General features: G+C 41.4%; 1 protein-coding gene across 2 annotated transcripts; it reads right to left on the reverse strand.

The window, feature by feature from the left end:
* Window positions 1-10,221: 10,221 nt before the first annotated feature.
* Window positions 10,222-18,205, reverse strand: LOC138207828 (uncharacterized). 2 transcript variants are annotated; one of them, XM_069165358.1, is made up of 14 exons: window positions 18,143-18,205; window positions 17,775-18,047; window positions 15,258-15,367; window positions 15,027-15,060; window positions 14,915-14,943; window positions 14,461-14,518; window positions 14,149-14,210; window positions 13,978-14,004; window positions 13,349-13,391; window positions 13,194-13,258; window positions 12,699-12,725; window positions 12,516-12,596; window positions 11,903-11,985; window positions 10,222-11,825 (listed from the first exon to the last, which is right to left on the reverse strand). In XM_069165358.1, exons 3-14 carry the CDS (start codon window positions 15,358-15,360, stop codon window positions 11,811-11,813), a joined length of 627 nt encoding a protein of 208 aa, XP_069021459.1. In that variant the 5' UTR covers window positions 15,361-15,367; window positions 17,775-18,047; window positions 18,143-18,205; the 3' UTR covers window positions 10,222-11,810. The 2 variants fall into 2 exon arrangements, with proteins under 2 accessions (XP_069021459.1, XP_069021458.1); XM_069165357.1 differs by having other exon boundaries at window positions 14,461-14,524.
* Window positions 18,206-18,446: the final 241 nt, after the last annotated feature.

An 18,446-nucleotide genomic window follows, 5' to 3' on the forward strand; every position in this document is an offset into this window, starting at 1 on the left:
AGATGCTGCGGCCTCCTCCTCCTCCTCCTCTCTTTATCGCTGCACCTCCTCTTCCTCTCAGACAGATAGGTGTCTCTGGGGTGAAGAAACCCCTTGTTAAAATAAAATTAAAAAAAAAAAATCCCTCCATCCTTCCTCTTCCTCCTCTTTCTCCTCTGTAGCTCATCCACCCACACTCTATCTCTGCCCATCCATGCATGCCAAATGGTGGGGGTGAACCCTGAGATTAGTTTTCATTTTTCATCCACACCTCCTCCTCTTCCTCCTCCTCGGATCTTCAGCATAACATGAAAACAAAATAAAACCCTGCAGGCCAGTTCAGGAGGAAGCTGAGTGACATCAACACTGCTGATTTTTAATGTGCAGCTCAGATGCAACAACCTGACTGTGGAGCAGGAGGAGGAAGAAGAGGAGGATGAGGAGGAGGAGCACCCAGCATGTCCAGCGTCTCCGTTTTCAGTCGTAGCTGCTGTTCCAGGAGTTTAACAAAGAGTTTGACCGAGCAGTTCAGTTCTGTTTATTTAAATAATTTCGTTGTTGTTTTTTTTTTTATAGCTGCAGCTTCTGGAAGATGTTTTATTGATGAGGAAATGAAAAGAAAGATTCAGAGGTGGAAAGAAACCAAAACGCCCAACAGTATGTGATGGAAAAAACCACAAGTTCAAATCACTGCAACGAACTCCCGGAGCCGGCACAAAGAACGCGAAGGTTACTAAACGCGTAATAAATAAAAACTAAAGAAAGTGAAACTAAAACGCAAAGAAAATAAACTAAGACAGAACAAAACAGTCACGAAACTTACTGGGTTCCAAAAACACGCAGGAACAGACGAGCAAACGAAACGACAACCTGATAAAGAAGGAAGGGAATCACAGACTAAACGCAGCAGGGAGAGGAGGACATCAAGGGACAAGGTGAAACTAATCAGGGCGGGGGAGACGACCAATCAAAGGGCAGGAAGTGAAGTGGACCAAGACTCAGGACTACAAAGTAAAACAGGAAACACAAAACCCAGACGATGACATCATGTTTGCGTAAATGTGGATTTTATTTGCACGTTAATAAAATAAATTAAAGATTGGTTAATGCAGTTTTCTGTGAAGCTGTTTGTATAATACATTTTTCAATTAAATGTATTTAAATAACATCATCCCAGCTCGAATACTTTGTTCTGAAAAAGTGTTCTAGTTATGTTCATTTCTTTATTCCTAGAATCTTCTTCTTAAAGGTAGAATAAAATGTTTTCAAACATTCTAAAATATTTAAAAAAAAATATATATATTGCCACACATTGTCATAATTCTTGTTTCTAGTTGCAAGTTTTTTTTTTTATAATTGTTTCCAGAAAGTTTATATTTGTAAAAGTGTTATTGTTTTACATCCGTTGTCTTCATTTTAAAGTGTCTTTTTTTCTCGTTTGTCATCACTTTTTGTGTCTTTACCGACTTTTAGAAACGTTCACAGCCGCTCACCGTTCAGTTATTCAACCATGAACGTGAAACAACAACAGTTTCCGTCCACCAAGTCCTTCCTCTGAGAGTAAAAGAAGGACAAGAACGAGGTGGTTTCACTGGAGAACAGTTAAATGATTAATTGCCCGTTGATGGACAACAGTTCAGTGAAGAGACTCGTCCTGATCGGCTTCTCTCTCCTGCAGATCTTCCTCACAAGCAACCATTATTATTATTACAATTATTATCGATGACAATGAGTGAGTGAATTTAAAATATTAATTGCCGGCTCCGTCCTCGGCCTCGGAGATACGAGGTGGTGCGGAGACGCTCATGTTTTATGCAGAGTGAGAGTTATTAACACCGGTGGCCCCGAAGAATTGAGACAATAAACACTCGCTCTCATTTCATTTGCATTAAAAACCCTGAGACCAACTCAGATGGAGGACTCCTGCGTTGTTACTGTAAAAGATCTCCGCTGTGTTTCTCTACATGTGGACTCAACAGATTCCCTCTGATCCCGTTTTTAGAGCTGGAACTTCCTGCAGTGTGTCGTCCACTCATTCATCCATCCATCATTCATCCATCATCCATTCATTCATTCACCCATCCATCATTCATGCATCATCCATCCATCATCCATTCATTCATCCATCATCCATTCATCCATCATCTATCCATCATCCATTATCCATCCATTCATTCATTCATTCATTCATCCATCCATCCATCATCCATCCATCATCCATCATCCATTAATCATCCATCCATCATCCATCATCCATCCATCATCCATCATCTATCCATCATCCATCCATTCATTCATTCATCCATCCATCATCCATTCATCATCCATCCATCATCCATCATCCATTCATCATCCATCCATCATCCATCCATCATCCATCATCTATCCATCATCCATCCATTCATTCATTCATCCATCATCCATTCATTCATTCATCCATTGACTCATCCATCATCCATCCACCCATCAATTATTGACATTAAAATAACAAAAACAATAATCTGAATTTCATTGTCTCTCTGGTTTCCTTCTCGAATTCTGTCAGGTCTGTTTGTCACTTCTTAAAGGCTTAAATGAACACGTTTAATGTTCCCATCACCTCGGTGACGGCAGATTAAAAGTGTCCAAGAGAGTCCCGTTATTGTTTCATAAATCTCATAAACCCTCTGCTGGCATCCGAGTGACAGACGTGATGACTCAAAGTCGGAGAGGATCTGGTGAGTGTGTGTGGCTACAGTCGAACCAAATGTCGACTTATTTCTGGAGTTGAAAGGTCAGTGTGTTGGTCGTACGGAGAGAACTGTGACGTTTACCAGTAAACAGATAACAAAGAGCTGGAGTTCATCTGCAGGATTTCCAAACAGATTCACTGTGTTTTTACAGAAAACATTTCATTTATTCAGATTCAGATTTTAATCAAGCAGAAATAAACTCATTGGTTTTACAAATCTGAAGACAGGCTTCGATAATCAGCTTCAGTGTGCGTCTTTATTTTATCGATTTGGTTGTTGGATGGAGATTTCGCGTCTTTTTGTGTTTGATTTTAGATCCATTTGTGTTCATTTTCCATCTCTCTTGTTGGTTGGCGTCTCTTTTTTTGTTGATTTGTGTTTCTCTCGTCATTTTGTGGCTCGTCGTGTCTGATGTGTGTCTCTTTGTACTCGAGTTTTTTTGTGGTTAATTTTTGGATCTATATATGTTATTTTTACATGTAATTTTTTCGTGTCCTTTCTGAGTTTATTTGTCGTTGTTTTGTGTTGATTCTGTTTTTTGTGATATGTTTGCATCTCTTTATTGTAGTTCTGCATTGATTTGTGTTTATTTTCTGTCTCTCTTTGGTGGTTTTATTCCCTTGTTGTCCTCTCATGTCTCTTTTTGCTGCGGTTTTGTTTTGTTGTGGATGTTTTTGTGTGTCTTTATGGTCTGTTCGTCTCGGCTGTGTGTCCTGAGTATCCGAATGGCGACAGAACGAGAGGACAAAAAAGGTTTTTGAGGAAGTTCTTTGAAGAATAGAAAGACTGGAATCTGATGGATGAAGTCGGCAAGTGAACAAGCGGACGGCGGAGAAGAGATTGTGGTCAAAGAGGTGGAGGTGGAGCTTTGAAAGCACACTGACAGAGCAGCAATATAAAGAGGGAAGCTGACTGGGAGGCTGGTGACAGGTGAGGTGGGAGTGGCAGACAGGTGAGGTGGGCGTGGCAGACAAGTGATGAGGAGCCGAGTGGAGGACTCGATGGAACTTCTTCCATCACATTTTTGGGGGTCAAAGGTAACTGTGCTGATTGATCTCGTTTTGAACTGGTTTGAGATGTGGTTTTGGACTGGTTTTAGACTACTTTTAGACCGACTTTGGTCAAGTTTTAAGCTGATTTTAGAGTTGGTTTTCAACTTTGTTTGGGAGTTCAATTGCGCTTTGGTTAAACTGGTTTCAGACGTAGTTTTGGACTGATTTTGGACTTCGGTTTTGGAGTGATATCAGATTTGGTTTTGAATCTGGTTTTAGACTACTTTTAGACCGTTTTTGGACTACTTTTAAACTGTTTTTAGACATGTTTTAGGACTGATTTTGGACTTGGTTTAAACTGGTTTCGGACTTGGTAATTGCTGTGAATTGGTGACACTAATCTTGGGTGTCCACCTCGGCTCGGATCTTTGCAGATCAAATACGTGATGATGATGATCTAATGAACCTTTAATTTACCTGTGTGTGTGTTTACAAGGCGGCACAGTGGTGCAGTGGTTAGCATTGTCGGCTCACAGCAAAAAGGTTCTGGATTCAAATCCGGACCTGGGCCTTTCTGTGTGGAGTCTGCATGTTCTCCCTGTGTCTGCGTGGGTTCTCTCCGGGTACTCCGGCTTCCTCCCACCATCCAAAAACATACCCTGCCTTCACCCAATTTGAGCTGGGATAGGGTCCAGCCCCCCCGTGACCCTGTCCAGGATAAAGCGGGTATAGATAATGGATGGATGGGTGTTTACTTGCGTGTCTCTATGTGCCATCATGTGTTGATGAGGTGAAGCTGAGGTGGTCAGGACGACTCCCGAGTGTCTCCGGCCCTCTCGCCAGGCGGTGGGGTCATCAGGAGCCAACAAACCTCGTCCACTTTGATGTTTCCTCGCTCCCTCTGAGCCTCATTATTTCCCTTCCCCTCGTGCCAGATTTTCTCTCCCTCTGTCACTGTTGCTTCGCGGCTCTTTGTAGACCCGCAATTGTACCTCAGAGATTTTCTCTGGCAGCGAGACGGGCAGGACCGCATGTCATTATCAGATTTATTTTTATTTGAAAGACCGCATTTCATTTCCTGCTTCCTGTCAAAACACAATAAATGAGAACAATAGAACAGCAGATAGCTGATTCACAGGGAGTTTTTTTTTTTTTTTTTTTTCAAATGCTGCTGATGAACCTGTTGATCAAAAAAAAATATTATTGTCTGTGAACTGCAAATATAGCGTTCGATATGGAAACACACGACAAGGAGGAGCTGCATTATCATACAGAGCTGATGGAGAGCTACTGAAGGGGAAACAAGGAATTAAATCAAGAGTCTGTTTTCATATATTCATTAGGATTTCAGCTGCTCAGGTCATATAATATGTATAATGATAATAATACTCAAGGACCCAGCACATATTTCATCACCTCTGGAAGACACGTTTTATTCCCTAATTATGTCTTAGTATATTTTTTTATTTAAAAAAAATTTTAATAAGCCATTCCTCGCATGAAAACAAGTTTAATTTCTGATTCATTTCTTAGCTTTGCTTAGCTTAGCTTATCTTGTCTTAACCTTGCTTAGCTTTTCTTGTCTTAGCTTTTCTTAGCTTAGCTTAGCTTATTTTATCTTAGCTTTGCTTGTCTGTGCTTAGCTTGACTAATTTCGTTTTGTTTTGTCTTTCTTCATTTTTTCTTTGCTTAGCTAAGCTTAACTGGCTTGTTTCAGTTTAGCTTACTTTAGCTCGTCTCGTCTTATTTGTTGTCATTTTTGTTTAGACTTTAACGTGATCCAGCAAAGTTTAAATTGATCACAGAGTATCCCAGATTCACAGAGCAGTTTCATCATATTATCACTTAATATGAGGAAAGAATCACTGGTGAAATATATTTTATATTTTCAGAAGGTCGAACCTCTCCGATGTGAATCTCAGCGCTGCGAGGAAGATTGAGTCTTCCTCGCTGCACAGCCATCTCATTGATTTCCAGATTGAGATTGATAGTTTTAATAGTGTGTGCGGAGAGGGCAACAAATCCCAGTTAAACTCCAGTGTACAACACCAGTACTGGTGATTAGATTTACTTCTCCTTCATATAAATCTTATTCCCATCCTTCCTTCACATCTCGGCGCTGCAATCTGGGACAAATTTAGAATTTCTCATGCAGGCCAGCATGTAAATGTGCACCACATGGTCCCAGTCATCACATGTGATTCAGTTAGCGTGTAAGACGAACTGCGGAGACGCCAACACGGGCCGCTAACTGCTGTCTTTTTTTTTAATATTTCCCTCTTGGTATCAGCTTTAATCGTGTTTCCATCTCGCAGCTGATGTGATGATGTGTGTTTGTACATTTTGTGTACAGTAGAGTGAATCAGAGCTGCCAGAGTTTTAGTGTCGAAACGCTGAAGTGGGACGATTGTGTCGTACAGTAGAAGTGAAGCATCCCTAATTGCTGTAATCATCATCAACACATCAGCGGGTGTCCGTCTGCAGATGAGAGGCTGTAAAATGAGGTGTTTCCGTTGAGTTTGTGCAGAAACACTTTGCGAACACTTGGAGTTACGTCTTATTACCAAAAGTAATGACTCCTGGAGAGACCTGCAGGCTGCACGGTGAAAGTTAACTCAAATAATCTGCTGGTCCGAATCTGAATCTCACCGTTGAAATATTTTGCTCTCATCATCTTTTATATTGACCTGTGTCGCAGTGTTGATTTCCCTTAATTTCTACGCTGCTCAGACTTTACATTTAGATGATGTCCCACATGAAAAATTGCTTTTTTGATGCTCTGCGATGATTACACAAATATTGTGTTGACACCGAAACCGCAAACACGGTTAATATTCCTCTTTATATTCATGAGTGAAATTTATTCTCAGAGTGTTTTAATATATTGCACATACTGGAGTATTAGGACTAATCAAAGCGTGACAACGGAGTTGTTAAGTGATCCTCTGGTAAGTTCAAAATTCCCTCAACCTTTCCAACAGAATTGCTTTAAGGTCTGTCTTAGGTAGAGATTTGAAGATGTAGAGAGACACCGTAATAATCGTCTATCACAAATAAATCTTTTCACCAACACTTAAGACAAAACCCTCAAAACCAAATGCTGCCATATTTGCTGCAAAGTAAGCTAAACAACCCACCTCACCCATTCACCAGTGGCGGACATGAAAACATTACTGGATGCCACACGAGCAGCAAGTCGAGCCACACAAGAACTAACAACTTTCCCCAGCATCCTTCCTAATATAAACTTTACTCACCGATCTTCTGGAGCGTACCAGGCTCGAGGTGACTCGAAAGGCTCAACTTCAGCAGCAATAAACAGCCCCAGAAAGCCTACCCCCGTTAGAGACTGAATCTCCGCCCGGGACTACTCTGAAAATAAAAAATAAAAATAATAAAAGAGGGGAAATTATAGAAGAAGAATAAAAGAGGAAGCCATTAAACACTGAATGAGGCCAGACGATACTCACCAGACCAACCACTAGAGAATAGAGGTGACAGAAATACAAACTTAATCGAATTTTATCCCGGACGAGCCCCCAAATATGTTATATCCCCGGAGTGGCTAGAGGAGTGGTGGGGAGCAACACGGTAAAAAGAAAAGCCAGAAAAATAAAAAGACACCAGAAAAAACTCCGTAAATTATTTACAAAGGAGATAACTTAAAGACAAATAGCCAGAGGTACTGTGAAACAAAGGATCTTCCTAATACAACAAAAAAGGAGAACTGGCAACCTCTGCTGTTAACAAACTAAACTTTAACACAAAGAAGAAGAACTTCTTCCGACTACATGGAGGAAGTGACCGACTCACCGGCTGAGTGATCCATGGTTGTCAGAGCCTGCTTAATGGAAATTAACACGTACTTTTGTTGCTAAATTCAGTTTTATTTAGAAAGATGACTGGTACACGAATTGATTTTTTTATATCAAAATATTCAGAAATTCTGACCTATCCCTATTTCATACTGTTTATATTTCATATATTACAGGAAGTACAAGGAACTCTGTAATTTGATTTTGTTAAATGCTTTTAAAGTAATTTTAAAACACCAGGAGGCGTTGAGGTGTCAATGCTTTGACTAATGATGTTGGGTTGCACTTTTATTGCTCTGTTTTATAAAGGGTTTCTGTTTGTCTTCTTTTAATATATTTGTTTTATTTGTTTTTAATCTGTGATGCTGCCCGTCACAACCTACATTTAATATAAAACGTGTCTGGTCCTCATAAGTGCAGAGAGATGAGCTAATGTGCCTTTGTCTCACTCGGTTATAAAACAGGACGAGAGGCTGCAAATATTTATCGACCTGCAGGTCACTCTGAACATGATAAATAATATCTGTGGGTCGACCTTTAACACACACACACACACACACACACACACACACACACACACACACACACACACACACACACATACACACACACACACACACACGCACAGAGTGGACTGTAATATCAGCACCAGCAGGATGCTTGTTCTGTATCATTCAGCTCTCTTAGAAAGCAAAACAACAGAGAATTTAAAGATCCGAGTGCTTTAAAGTGTAATTACCACTGAGGGCCACTAGGGGCGGTCTCCAACAGACTCCCATTGAAAAAGCATCAAGTTCTCTCCTGAAATACAAAGTCAGTAAATGTTTCCTACAAAGTCATCATGGTGTCATTAAATAAACTCCCTCCGTCGTTGTACCTGTGCAGGAAGAACAGGAACAGGAAGAGGCCGGCTGAGATCTACAGCACCTGCACAGAAGGAGGAGGAGGATGAGGACAAGGATGAGGACAAGGAGGAGGAGGCGGAGGAGGACTCACCTGAACCTGAACTCTCTCCCAGCCTCAGCAGCACAGTGAGGACCAGCTGCTTGAAACAGGTAAACTCATGCACGCACACACGCACTTACAGAATATCATATTACACTCTCATAACAAACAAATGATCTCTGTCTCTTTTGGCGATCCTGAGGACCAGTTGCTAGGCAACCAGGGGAGTTTCTAAAAGCACTGGTATCTCCTCTTCTGCAGAGGGGGTGAGGAGAGAGTGTGTGTATGTATGTATGTGTGTGTGTGTGTGTGTGTGTGTGTGTGTGTGTGTGTGTGTATGTGTGTGGTTATGTAAGCGTGTTGCTTCATCTCTATAAATATTTCTGATCCTGTTGGAGGGATTCGAACTGAGCCACTTCCTTTTTCACTCTCGGTGTGATTAAAAGTCTACAACCAGACGACCTCAGGCAATAAAAGTAAATGTGATAAATAGGATGCACCATTAAGACTCTGACTTCTGACCTTTGACCTCTGACCTCTGACGACCATGCCAACAGCAGCATGTGTTTAATCTCAAGCTCCGTGTTGAAGTTCAGTCTGAACTCTGCAGTTTCTTCTTTAACTGTTGCATCACTTCATCTCTGAGACTCTGACTCAGCAGGACGACCACTTCCTGTTTGAAAAAACACTGCGTGAGGTCGCGGTGCGGTGCAGCGACCGATCCGACCATCTCTGAAAACTCTCAGTTCCCCTCCTCAAATACTGGAGAGTTCAGACTCACCTCCAGCCTCTGGAGGGCTGACAGGTGCTGCCACCTGCTGGTGGACACACGCACATCCCACCCCCCTGCAGACTGCGCGCACGGGCACACACACACACACACACACACACACACACACACACACACACTGTTCAGCTTCAACAAATTCATGGTGAAGTAAATTCATGGTCATCTTATTAAAGAGTCGAGTCTTTGAGTTTAACAGATTCGCATCAGTAAAGAAACAACAGTAAAGAAGATTTACATTAAAACTCAGAATGTGTCGGGTCAAAACTAATCGGATACATAACGTGTAATAAAAACAGTCAACAACTTCCTGCAGTCTTTGTGTCTCTTTGTTGTAATTTTGTGTCTTTTAATTGAGTTCTTTAACTTTGTAACAATAAATATAAAGAATGAAGGTATTTATGTGTCTTTATTATGCAAGCAAAAGAAAATAACAGTTTTGAGAGTAAATATCTCACTGCAATTAAAATTAAGTTGGTAAGTAAAAATATATGAACTGAGAAAAAAAATTTGGTTATTTGCACTGTTCGATGAATAGTTCCAGTCACGGAAAACGCTAGCCGTTGTTTGACAAACAAAATAGTTAAGCGTTACGGAAAACGTCAACCCCTGTTCCACGAAAAAAAAATGTTCTCGTCAAGGAAATCGCTAATTGTTGTTCAACAAGAAATAGTTAAAGTCACAGAAAACGCTAGTCGCTGTTCGACAAAAAAAATTGTTGCGGTAACAGAAAACACAAAACGTTATACGACAAACAAAATAGCTGCTGTTGGACAGGAAATAGCATCAGTCGTGGAAAAATATGAAGAAGGCGAATTTCCCCCGAATGTCTATTTCTGCAATAGAAGAGAAACCGTACGGTCGTCAAGATGTGCCGATGAAACGACTTCACCGGAGAGTTTACGTTTGCCACGTGCTGCCGTTCTGCGTTTCCTCACACTCCAGGGAAGTACGACTCTTACAAAGTCCAGTCGGAGGTTTGGTCAAGATTTATTGTAGTCGTTAAAAAAAAAAAAACATTTCTTGTTCATACAGTTGGATTGCAGACTCTGAGACAACCGTAACCATGGCAACAACACAAATAAACTGTAAAAAATAATTCGTGAATTAAGATATTCTCAGGAGTTGTCAGTAAAATAAAAGTAAAGCTCAGACATGTCGGTCTCCACGTTTAATGTCAGACGGTGGACGAAACCGATGAGAAATAAATGAAATGTATTTTTTAAAAAACAAAATTTGTCTGGCTGATCGGACGCGAAACAGTGGGAAGGATCTAAAACCAATTATTCTGGATTTTAATTTAGTGTTTCCAACCTTTAGGAATTCAAAAGAAAACTGTCCGCTGCTCGTCTCAGGTTGAATGTATCTGTAACGTTATCTTCCTTACAGCGTTAAGAGAAGCAGAAAATGGAGAATAAGTTGCTAAGAGTTTAAAGTCAAGTTCCCCTTAAGTGTCGAATCGGAAGCTAACTTCGCGTCGTAACAAGTCGGTGGATGGTAGCCAGTTCAACTAAACAGAAATTTCACAGGGAAAAAAAAAAAGCAAATATTAAAAACAAAATGTCAGTAAATTAAAAAATGTAAAATGTTCGTCAGAAATCAGGCTGAAAACGGTCGTTCTGTGTCGGTCGTCCATTTCGTTCCAGAATGAAATGTCTCAACAGCTGTCGCTAATTTACACGTTCATGTTCTTCAGACGATAAATTAGGATCACTGTGATTTCCTGATGGTTCGTCTGGTGCCATCTTTAGTCCACAAAATAAAATAAAATAAAAAAAATGTAAAAGTTGGCGTGATTCGTCACCGAAAGCCCCGTTTGGAAAAGATTCATTGCTGCGTTTAAATGTAGTCGTATTCACAGCATACACAAGAAGAGTCCATATGAACGGCGCCCTCTTGTGGTATTCATCACGTCACAACTCAAAATTTTCTAGAAGCCTCGAGTTCACCAATTGTGACGAGTTTGCTGACGTTCACAGAAATGTCAGAGGTCGTGGAAGTTCATGTTTGGTTGGATGTTCAGCTAACATTGTAATTTTAGTCATATAGAGTTTGTCTTCATAACTTAGATAATAGTCTACGTCTGAGGAAAATGTTGATCTTCCCAACGACCTCATCTTTTCCCTCTTTGTATTTCCTGCATTACGTTACCGCCCCTGTTAACTTGATAAACCATTAGCCTCTGTGGCTTCTAGACGCCCTGCATGTTGCTGTTGCCTAGCTGAAGGAAACTTAAAATCAGACAGATTCTCAGGCAGCTTTTGAACTGTCTGTTTTGACTTCCTTCACAGCAGATTTGTGGAGTTTTTTTAAAAAAAATTGTATTCATTACGACGTGGGGAAGAAAAAATATCCTGTCATTTTAAAGAAAGTTTAAATTCTGTCCCGGCGAGTATTTTTCCTCCACCTCCCTCCGTCATGTTAGTGATAAATCTGCCATTCTAAGCGTCTGACTCGTGGTTGGTGTTTTACTTTGCGTGGAGGTGGAGGAAGAAACGTGAAGATGGAGGTTGAAATGCTCGCTGTGGTCGGGCAGTCGTCCCATCATGCACTGGGCACATCAGCTGTGGATCAACTGAAAGAAATAAGAGACACTGAGCCGTCTGTTTGTCGTGAGGATCTTCGACGTGGCGGCGAGTTGCTTTTACTTACAGGCGGCTGATTGACGTAGTTCCCCTCACCATCACTGTCGCTGCTGTTACTGACGCTCTGAGACGATACTTCTGGTGTCGCCGCTGCTCGAAAAAATAAAAGTAGATGTCAAATTAACTGGAAGTGTGTACAGACTTCATCTCCCCATTTATTCCGGGACAATAAACACATTCGATTTTGACGACTAACAAACGAGGAGCCAGAAATGTGACTTCAGGGCGAACTGGCTGTTAGTTCGAACACAATTGGATCCTTCGACCACATGTTTCCACAGTTAAACAATAAAATACAGAAACTAGAAGCTAAAACAAGAATCTCCTGCTTTGTTCAGTCCAGTATGAAGAATATTTAGTTTACTGTCAAACATACGGAACAAAAGAAAAACCTCAGCATGCGAAACGGTCAATATTTTTCCGTTATTTTTGCTCCAAAAATAGATAATAAAACTTGTATTATCACATTATCTGGTACTGTTATTATACTTTTAGTTTTTTATATATATATATATATATATATTCACGTGCCACTCGAACCATGTCCACATTTCTGAAAGCCTCACAAACAAACACATCACATGATCTAAAAACCGAAAGAAACTGGACCTCGAGCTCACATTTATAGTTCATCGGCTGCACGTTCAGATAGTCAGATGTGTTCTCCGAGGACTTCTCTGAGGAGCTCTCTGAGGAGCTCTCTGAGGAGGACAAGACACGAAGAAGAAGAGACGTCAACGAGTGTTCAAAAATATGTGAATTTACATTTTAGGATCAGCACGCTCATCTCATTTAAAACTCACCGATGTTCTCGTAATCGTGTCGAACATCTGTGGATAAAAAAAACAGCAGATCAGTTCACGCATTTCCATTTCCAAACATTTCTGCTGCAGGAATCTGAAAACTAGCAGCCTGTTCGGGAAACTTAACAAGTCAGAATTTCATCAAGCTGATATCAGGTGGACAATCATAGAAAAGATCTACAAGAAATTATTTCTGCTACAGGAGGCAATAATCTAAGTTTCCTGTTGGTGTTGTTCAAGTATAAACAGCATTTAAGAGAGGATCAAATGTTTGCTTGTTTAAAAAAGTTCAAAAAGACCATTGGATCTACTAATTGTCACACGGCTGGAAAATCTGAAGTAACGAACGTAGAAAAATGTGCGCACGCTGATGATAATGCATCATCCTCACGAGATTAACTGAATAACTGTGTCAGGATCTTCAGAGGGTTTTTGCTACCGAACGTTCATAAGCTGGAGGAATGAGGCTGTTTCTGAAGTCTTTCCGAACTGTACCTGAACTGGGCGTCGAGGCTCGGCTCTGATTGGTTGGAGGAGCTTCACCTTCAGGCAACACGTCTCTGCAGAAACCAGAGAAGAAGATACGATCAGATCAGAAGAAGAACCAACTGGACGAGACAGAAGTGGTCTGGGCGAAAGAGGAAACCTACATGTATTTGGGGTCGTCTGTGTCGCTCTCCAGAGATTCAGGTCCTGCAGGAAACAGCATGTCAACCGAAGGCCGCGTTCACACACAATGACATCACACAGCCAACGTTTCAAAGGCTATACCAGGTTGGTTATTGTTCTGGTTACACTAGCCCCAAGTCCGGTCCAACAACTCCGGTTTCACAACTTCGGTCCAACACATCTCCAGTCCAGTCAAACGAATCCCCAGTAAACCAAAAAATTCACAGTCAACTAACAAATACAGTCCAACAAGTCTCTTGTCTAGTGCAAGTCCCGAGCCAAAGGCCAACTAGTCCCAAATCGTTCCTGTTTTACGAGCTCCTAAAGCGTCTCGTACAAATATGAACCTTTATAAATTCATTTTTCATCATTGTTAAAGGGTCACAGATTAAAAGTTTGGAAAGCATTGCATCATGGGAAACTCAAAGATTTTAATGTTTTCTTTATCTGCATTTGCTAAAGATTTCTGAGAGATGTTGAAGGACTCATCGGCCTGTTGGGATGTTTGTGATCTAGAAATATGCCTCAGTGAAATATTCCAACTGGAAAGTTAAATGTCTTCAAGATAACGACTTCTTCATTGCAGTATGAATAAAATGGGTCGTCTCACCTGGATTCTCATAACTTGGATTACTTTCTGTAGGATAGAAAAAGGATTTCTTGTGTTACCACATCAAAATCTAAAATCAAATTAAAGTCAGAGATAAACTGCAGTAAAGAATAAATTCCTGGTTAACATGGCTTATAAATCCTGTCTTAACAGGACAAAGAAGAATCTCACCAGTTTCTGTTGGCATGTAGGGTCGGAGTCTCCGCTGAGTCCCAGGATCAGCTGAATTTGGACTGAGTTTGACAAAAAAAATACATTTATATTCAATAGCCAACAGCTGACAATCGAAATCTGTCAGGGCAAAAATCTGGTCATAAAATGGTATAAAGCCATTTCTGAAGCACTGAATGTTCCATCCGACCACTTCAGGTACGGCTACGTTTCAAAGTTATTACAGGCATTACTGAGGTTTGATGAATCGTTAAGTTTTGGTAGCGATGAAGACTTCGCAGTCTTCGTAGACACACAAAATAAGCGACTCACAAAGGTGACAGCGGGATGGAGGGAGGGTGAACGGGGTTCAGGTCGTTGGTTTGCTGGGCTGCAACTCAACAGAGAGAAGACCACCTTCATCATCATCATCAACAACATTAATGACAGCATCATCAGCGTAGAGTTGAAGGTTTAATTCTTAAACCTTTATAATCACCATCTACATAAATGACAGCATCATCAGCGTAGAGTCGTTGTCACCCCAAAGAAACAAACTGACCCGACTTTTATAATAAAATATTTGTTATTCTGTCTTCTGGATTTGGATACTGAAATGAAAAGTGCTGTAAATGTTGGATTTTCTTGATTGAGTCAGGAAATGTCTATGAAAAGATATTTATTTAAAACATATTGTGCTATATTTTGTTATAAGAATGTTTCAGAACAATTTTAGAGTAGACTCTTGAAGAATAACTGGAAGCCACCTCAGGTGTTTCAGACTTACATGGATGGATGACTCTGAATTGAGACGATCTGATAGAAACAAACAAAGAGACGTCAGCCAAATGGTCCAGATTTAATTTATTGTGTTCAAATATGCAGAAGAAAAGACTTACGGCGTGTATTCCTCTGAGGCTTGTCTGATGGAGACTGATGGAAGGAAGAAGAAAACATTAAAGACAGTAAAGTAAAGCCCGTGTGTGATTTGTCAGCAGCTGAAACCAGAAATCACGCAGTCCGAGTCAGACATCAGAAGTGTGAAAACCACACATGATGTGTACTTAACGACCAACCAGAGCAGAGATCAACCACATCTTAATTTAATTGGAGGCGACACTTCCTCTCACCCAGTGGGCCTTTGTTCCTGCAGTCCAGACAGACGACGGCCAGCAGGATGATGGCAACGAAGACAGCGGCCGACATGAGGAGGAGGATCCAGGAAACAGCCATGATTCATCTGGGGAGGAAGAGGAAGTCCGAAATTTTATTCAGTCTGTTATTACCACAGTTGACCACAACGTGTGAAACTGACGGGGACACCAGGTGGGACTCTTTGATACCGCAATAAACTGGCTTGAGTCAGACCTGGAGGACAGGGACTACTTTGTGTCTTTAATTACAAAATCTGAGAAAGTGGAGTGTCTCAGGGCTCCATCCTGGGTCCTCTTCAGTTCAAAATCTACCTGCTGCCACTAACTCACATGATAGAAAACAACTTAACCAGGTTAAAAAAAAAATAAAAAAAAAGTTTAAAACCAAGTTTAAAAGCAGCTCACAGCCATCAGTTTGTTGATTTTGGTTCACATGTCGATGTCTTTCCCACTGACAAAAGTAAAGTGGAGTATCTGGTTGGTTTCTTGGCTGTAAAGAGTTTCAACAGCATGTGTTGTTTTCACGTTTGTGGTAGAAATCAGGAGGAATACAAAGTCTTTCAATAAGAATGATCAAAGTTGGTAAAAATGTTTTTCTGTTCCAAAACTGCCAGGAACTTGTATTTTTTTTTTCATTCTTTTCCGTCAGAGAAATGATGTCACAAACACATTTACATCTCGGAAGACATTTTCCTCAGCTGAAGCTGTGAACCAGATGAAGGTGAGTCTTAACATCAGACCTGCTGCTCTATTTTCTTAAATAACTCGTGGTTTTGACTACTGAGCAAGAAGCTGATCTCGATCGAGAAGCGTCACACAGGAAGGAAATCACCTGACACGTGGTGCGACTGACTCTTCTTTCCTCTGCAAACCTGAACTCTCCACCGAACCATCAGCAGCCGGCTCCGAACACGGAAACACAGAAAACACCTGCACCGCCCATCACACACGCTCCCAACACGGAAACAAACACACACCTCCCATCTAATCCTCGGCTTCACAAGTTTAATATTAATTTGATGGTCTTCACAGAGATCTGAGGGATTGATTCTCCCAAGCAGCGCTGCAGCAGACAAATCCACAAAAAAAGTTTTTTGTTAAAGTCAGCGAATTGAAATTCAAATGTGTCACAGAGGAAGTGTGACAGGAAAAGACTAATTTTAATCGATCTTATCAAACATAGAAGAGAGCGACTCTCTTACAGAGAAATCTGATGAAAACCGAAGAGTTTTATCAGCTAAATGTCAAAATAAAAGCTCTCAGTATGCAGAAAACTGGTGACTGTTACATGAAAACTGCAGAAAATAAGTGATTATGAGGCAATAATGACTGAATATCAGTGAAAGGATCTGTCCAGTTCATTTTACATGAAAATAAATCTTAAATGTTCCCTTTAAGTTACATTACAGGACAAAGTAACCAAATTAATATATTCACACCTATTTATCGATACTTTATACCTATTACCTGAAGCTTCATTCACTTTCCAGACTGATATAAGACTCATTTAATATCTGTATTGAACACTTTGAAGGAATTTGTCCAATGAATCTGAATCTGATAGAACACAAAGTTGTTAGCATGACAACAGACGATGCTTCAAATCTGGACGTTACTGTAAATAAGCTACAGATTGTGGAAGGTGGATTTTTCACACACATGTTGAACCTGACACAGAAGATCTAAACAGTCATCACAGTTTAAATAAGAGTCACACATTCAGGATCTGAACACAGACGGTCTGTCCTTCTGTGAATCACTTAAGGCATCACCTTCACATGATTGGTGGGGACATGAAGTCAGAGTGACCTTTGAGCACCGACATTTTATCAGTTCCTCTTTGAGTCCAAGTGAACATTTGAACCAAATTTGAGGAAATTCTTTCACACCATTCCTTCGATAACGCCCTTTTAACAATGGGAAATATGTGAGGTCACAGTGACAGCCAGAGGTAACAACGGTCTTGAACTTTGGCCTTTGACCCCAGTTTATCGTTGGGACCAAGTGAATGTTTGTGCCAAATTTGAAGAACTTCCCTCGAGGCGTTCCGGAGATATCGGCTATACGAGCCTGAGACAGGCGACTTCGAATGTTGTCGGACCAGAAACGTAAAAATAAAAAAAACAACTTTAAATGTGGTGCAATTTTAAAAACAAAGAGCGAATAGTTTGGTTGTGAGTGAAAATCACAGAGCAAACGTAAATGTTTGACCCCCTTGTGCGCTAATATCTGTGCTGTAATTGAAAGTTCCTACTTGAATAAAATCAGTAAACTTTTAAAACTCCAGGAGGAAACAGGAAGCAGCTAAAAGGCCTGAATCCTGATGGAGGATGTTGAACTTCAGGACTCAGACCTCTGAGACCAACAAGAAACAGTTTGCGGAGGCGAGTGGAGGTTCGTCTGCTCCACGAGGCCTCGCCGGTCTGCTTCAGCATCTCCCTGAGCATGCTGGGAAGAACGTGATCGAGAAGGTAAATATGACGGCGGACTCACCGGCACCTGGAGATGGATGGAGGACGGGTGGAGGACGGGAGAATTTTCAGCTGGGCTCCTCTGCAGGATCTGTTCCACACGAAGCAACTACTCCAACCAAACATCCGCCATGTCTGAGAACTTCTTCGTCAGCGACTCCCCTCCTCCGTCATCTCTTCGCCCAATCGCCTCCTCCGGCTTCACCTCCCTCCACGGAGCCCGGGCGCCTGCTCTGAGGATGGAGACGATGGGACCGTCAGCTGATCGACAGATGAGAGGAAAGACTTTAAGGGTCTGAAAACAGACAGGAAGAAGTGTTAAAAAGCTGCTGAATCAAAAAGTGAGTTCCTGACGATGCGACAAACATCTGCAGAGGTCGACTCACTCACCGGGTGACTCACCGAGAACCAGAGAAGTTCCTGCCTGAGCTGCGGTGAGCGCCGTGTGGGCCGATCAAACTTCAGTTGCAAACTGCTGCTGGAAACTGGAAAAAGGAGGGCCCGAAGCTCAGCAAAGTGTTTCACACTGATACCTTTCGACCAATCAGGAGGGAGCAGCTGCGACACCTCGGAGCGGCGCTGCTGCTGCTGCTGCAACCGTCTTCGACATCCGCCCACCTACAAACAGGAAACCACACCGAAAAGTGGGGAGGAGGGGGGGGGGGGCAGCCGAGTCCTCCTCTCCTCTTCACTC

This window comes from Embiotoca jacksoni, unplaced genomic scaffold (assembly GCF_022577435.1).
Source record: "Embiotoca jacksoni isolate LCO1_2020_lvr unplaced genomic scaffold, fEmbJac1.0.p SCAF_34, whole genome shotgun sequence".
NCBI classification, from domain to species: Eukaryota; Metazoa; Chordata; class Actinopteri; family Embiotocidae; genus Embiotoca; species Embiotoca jacksoni.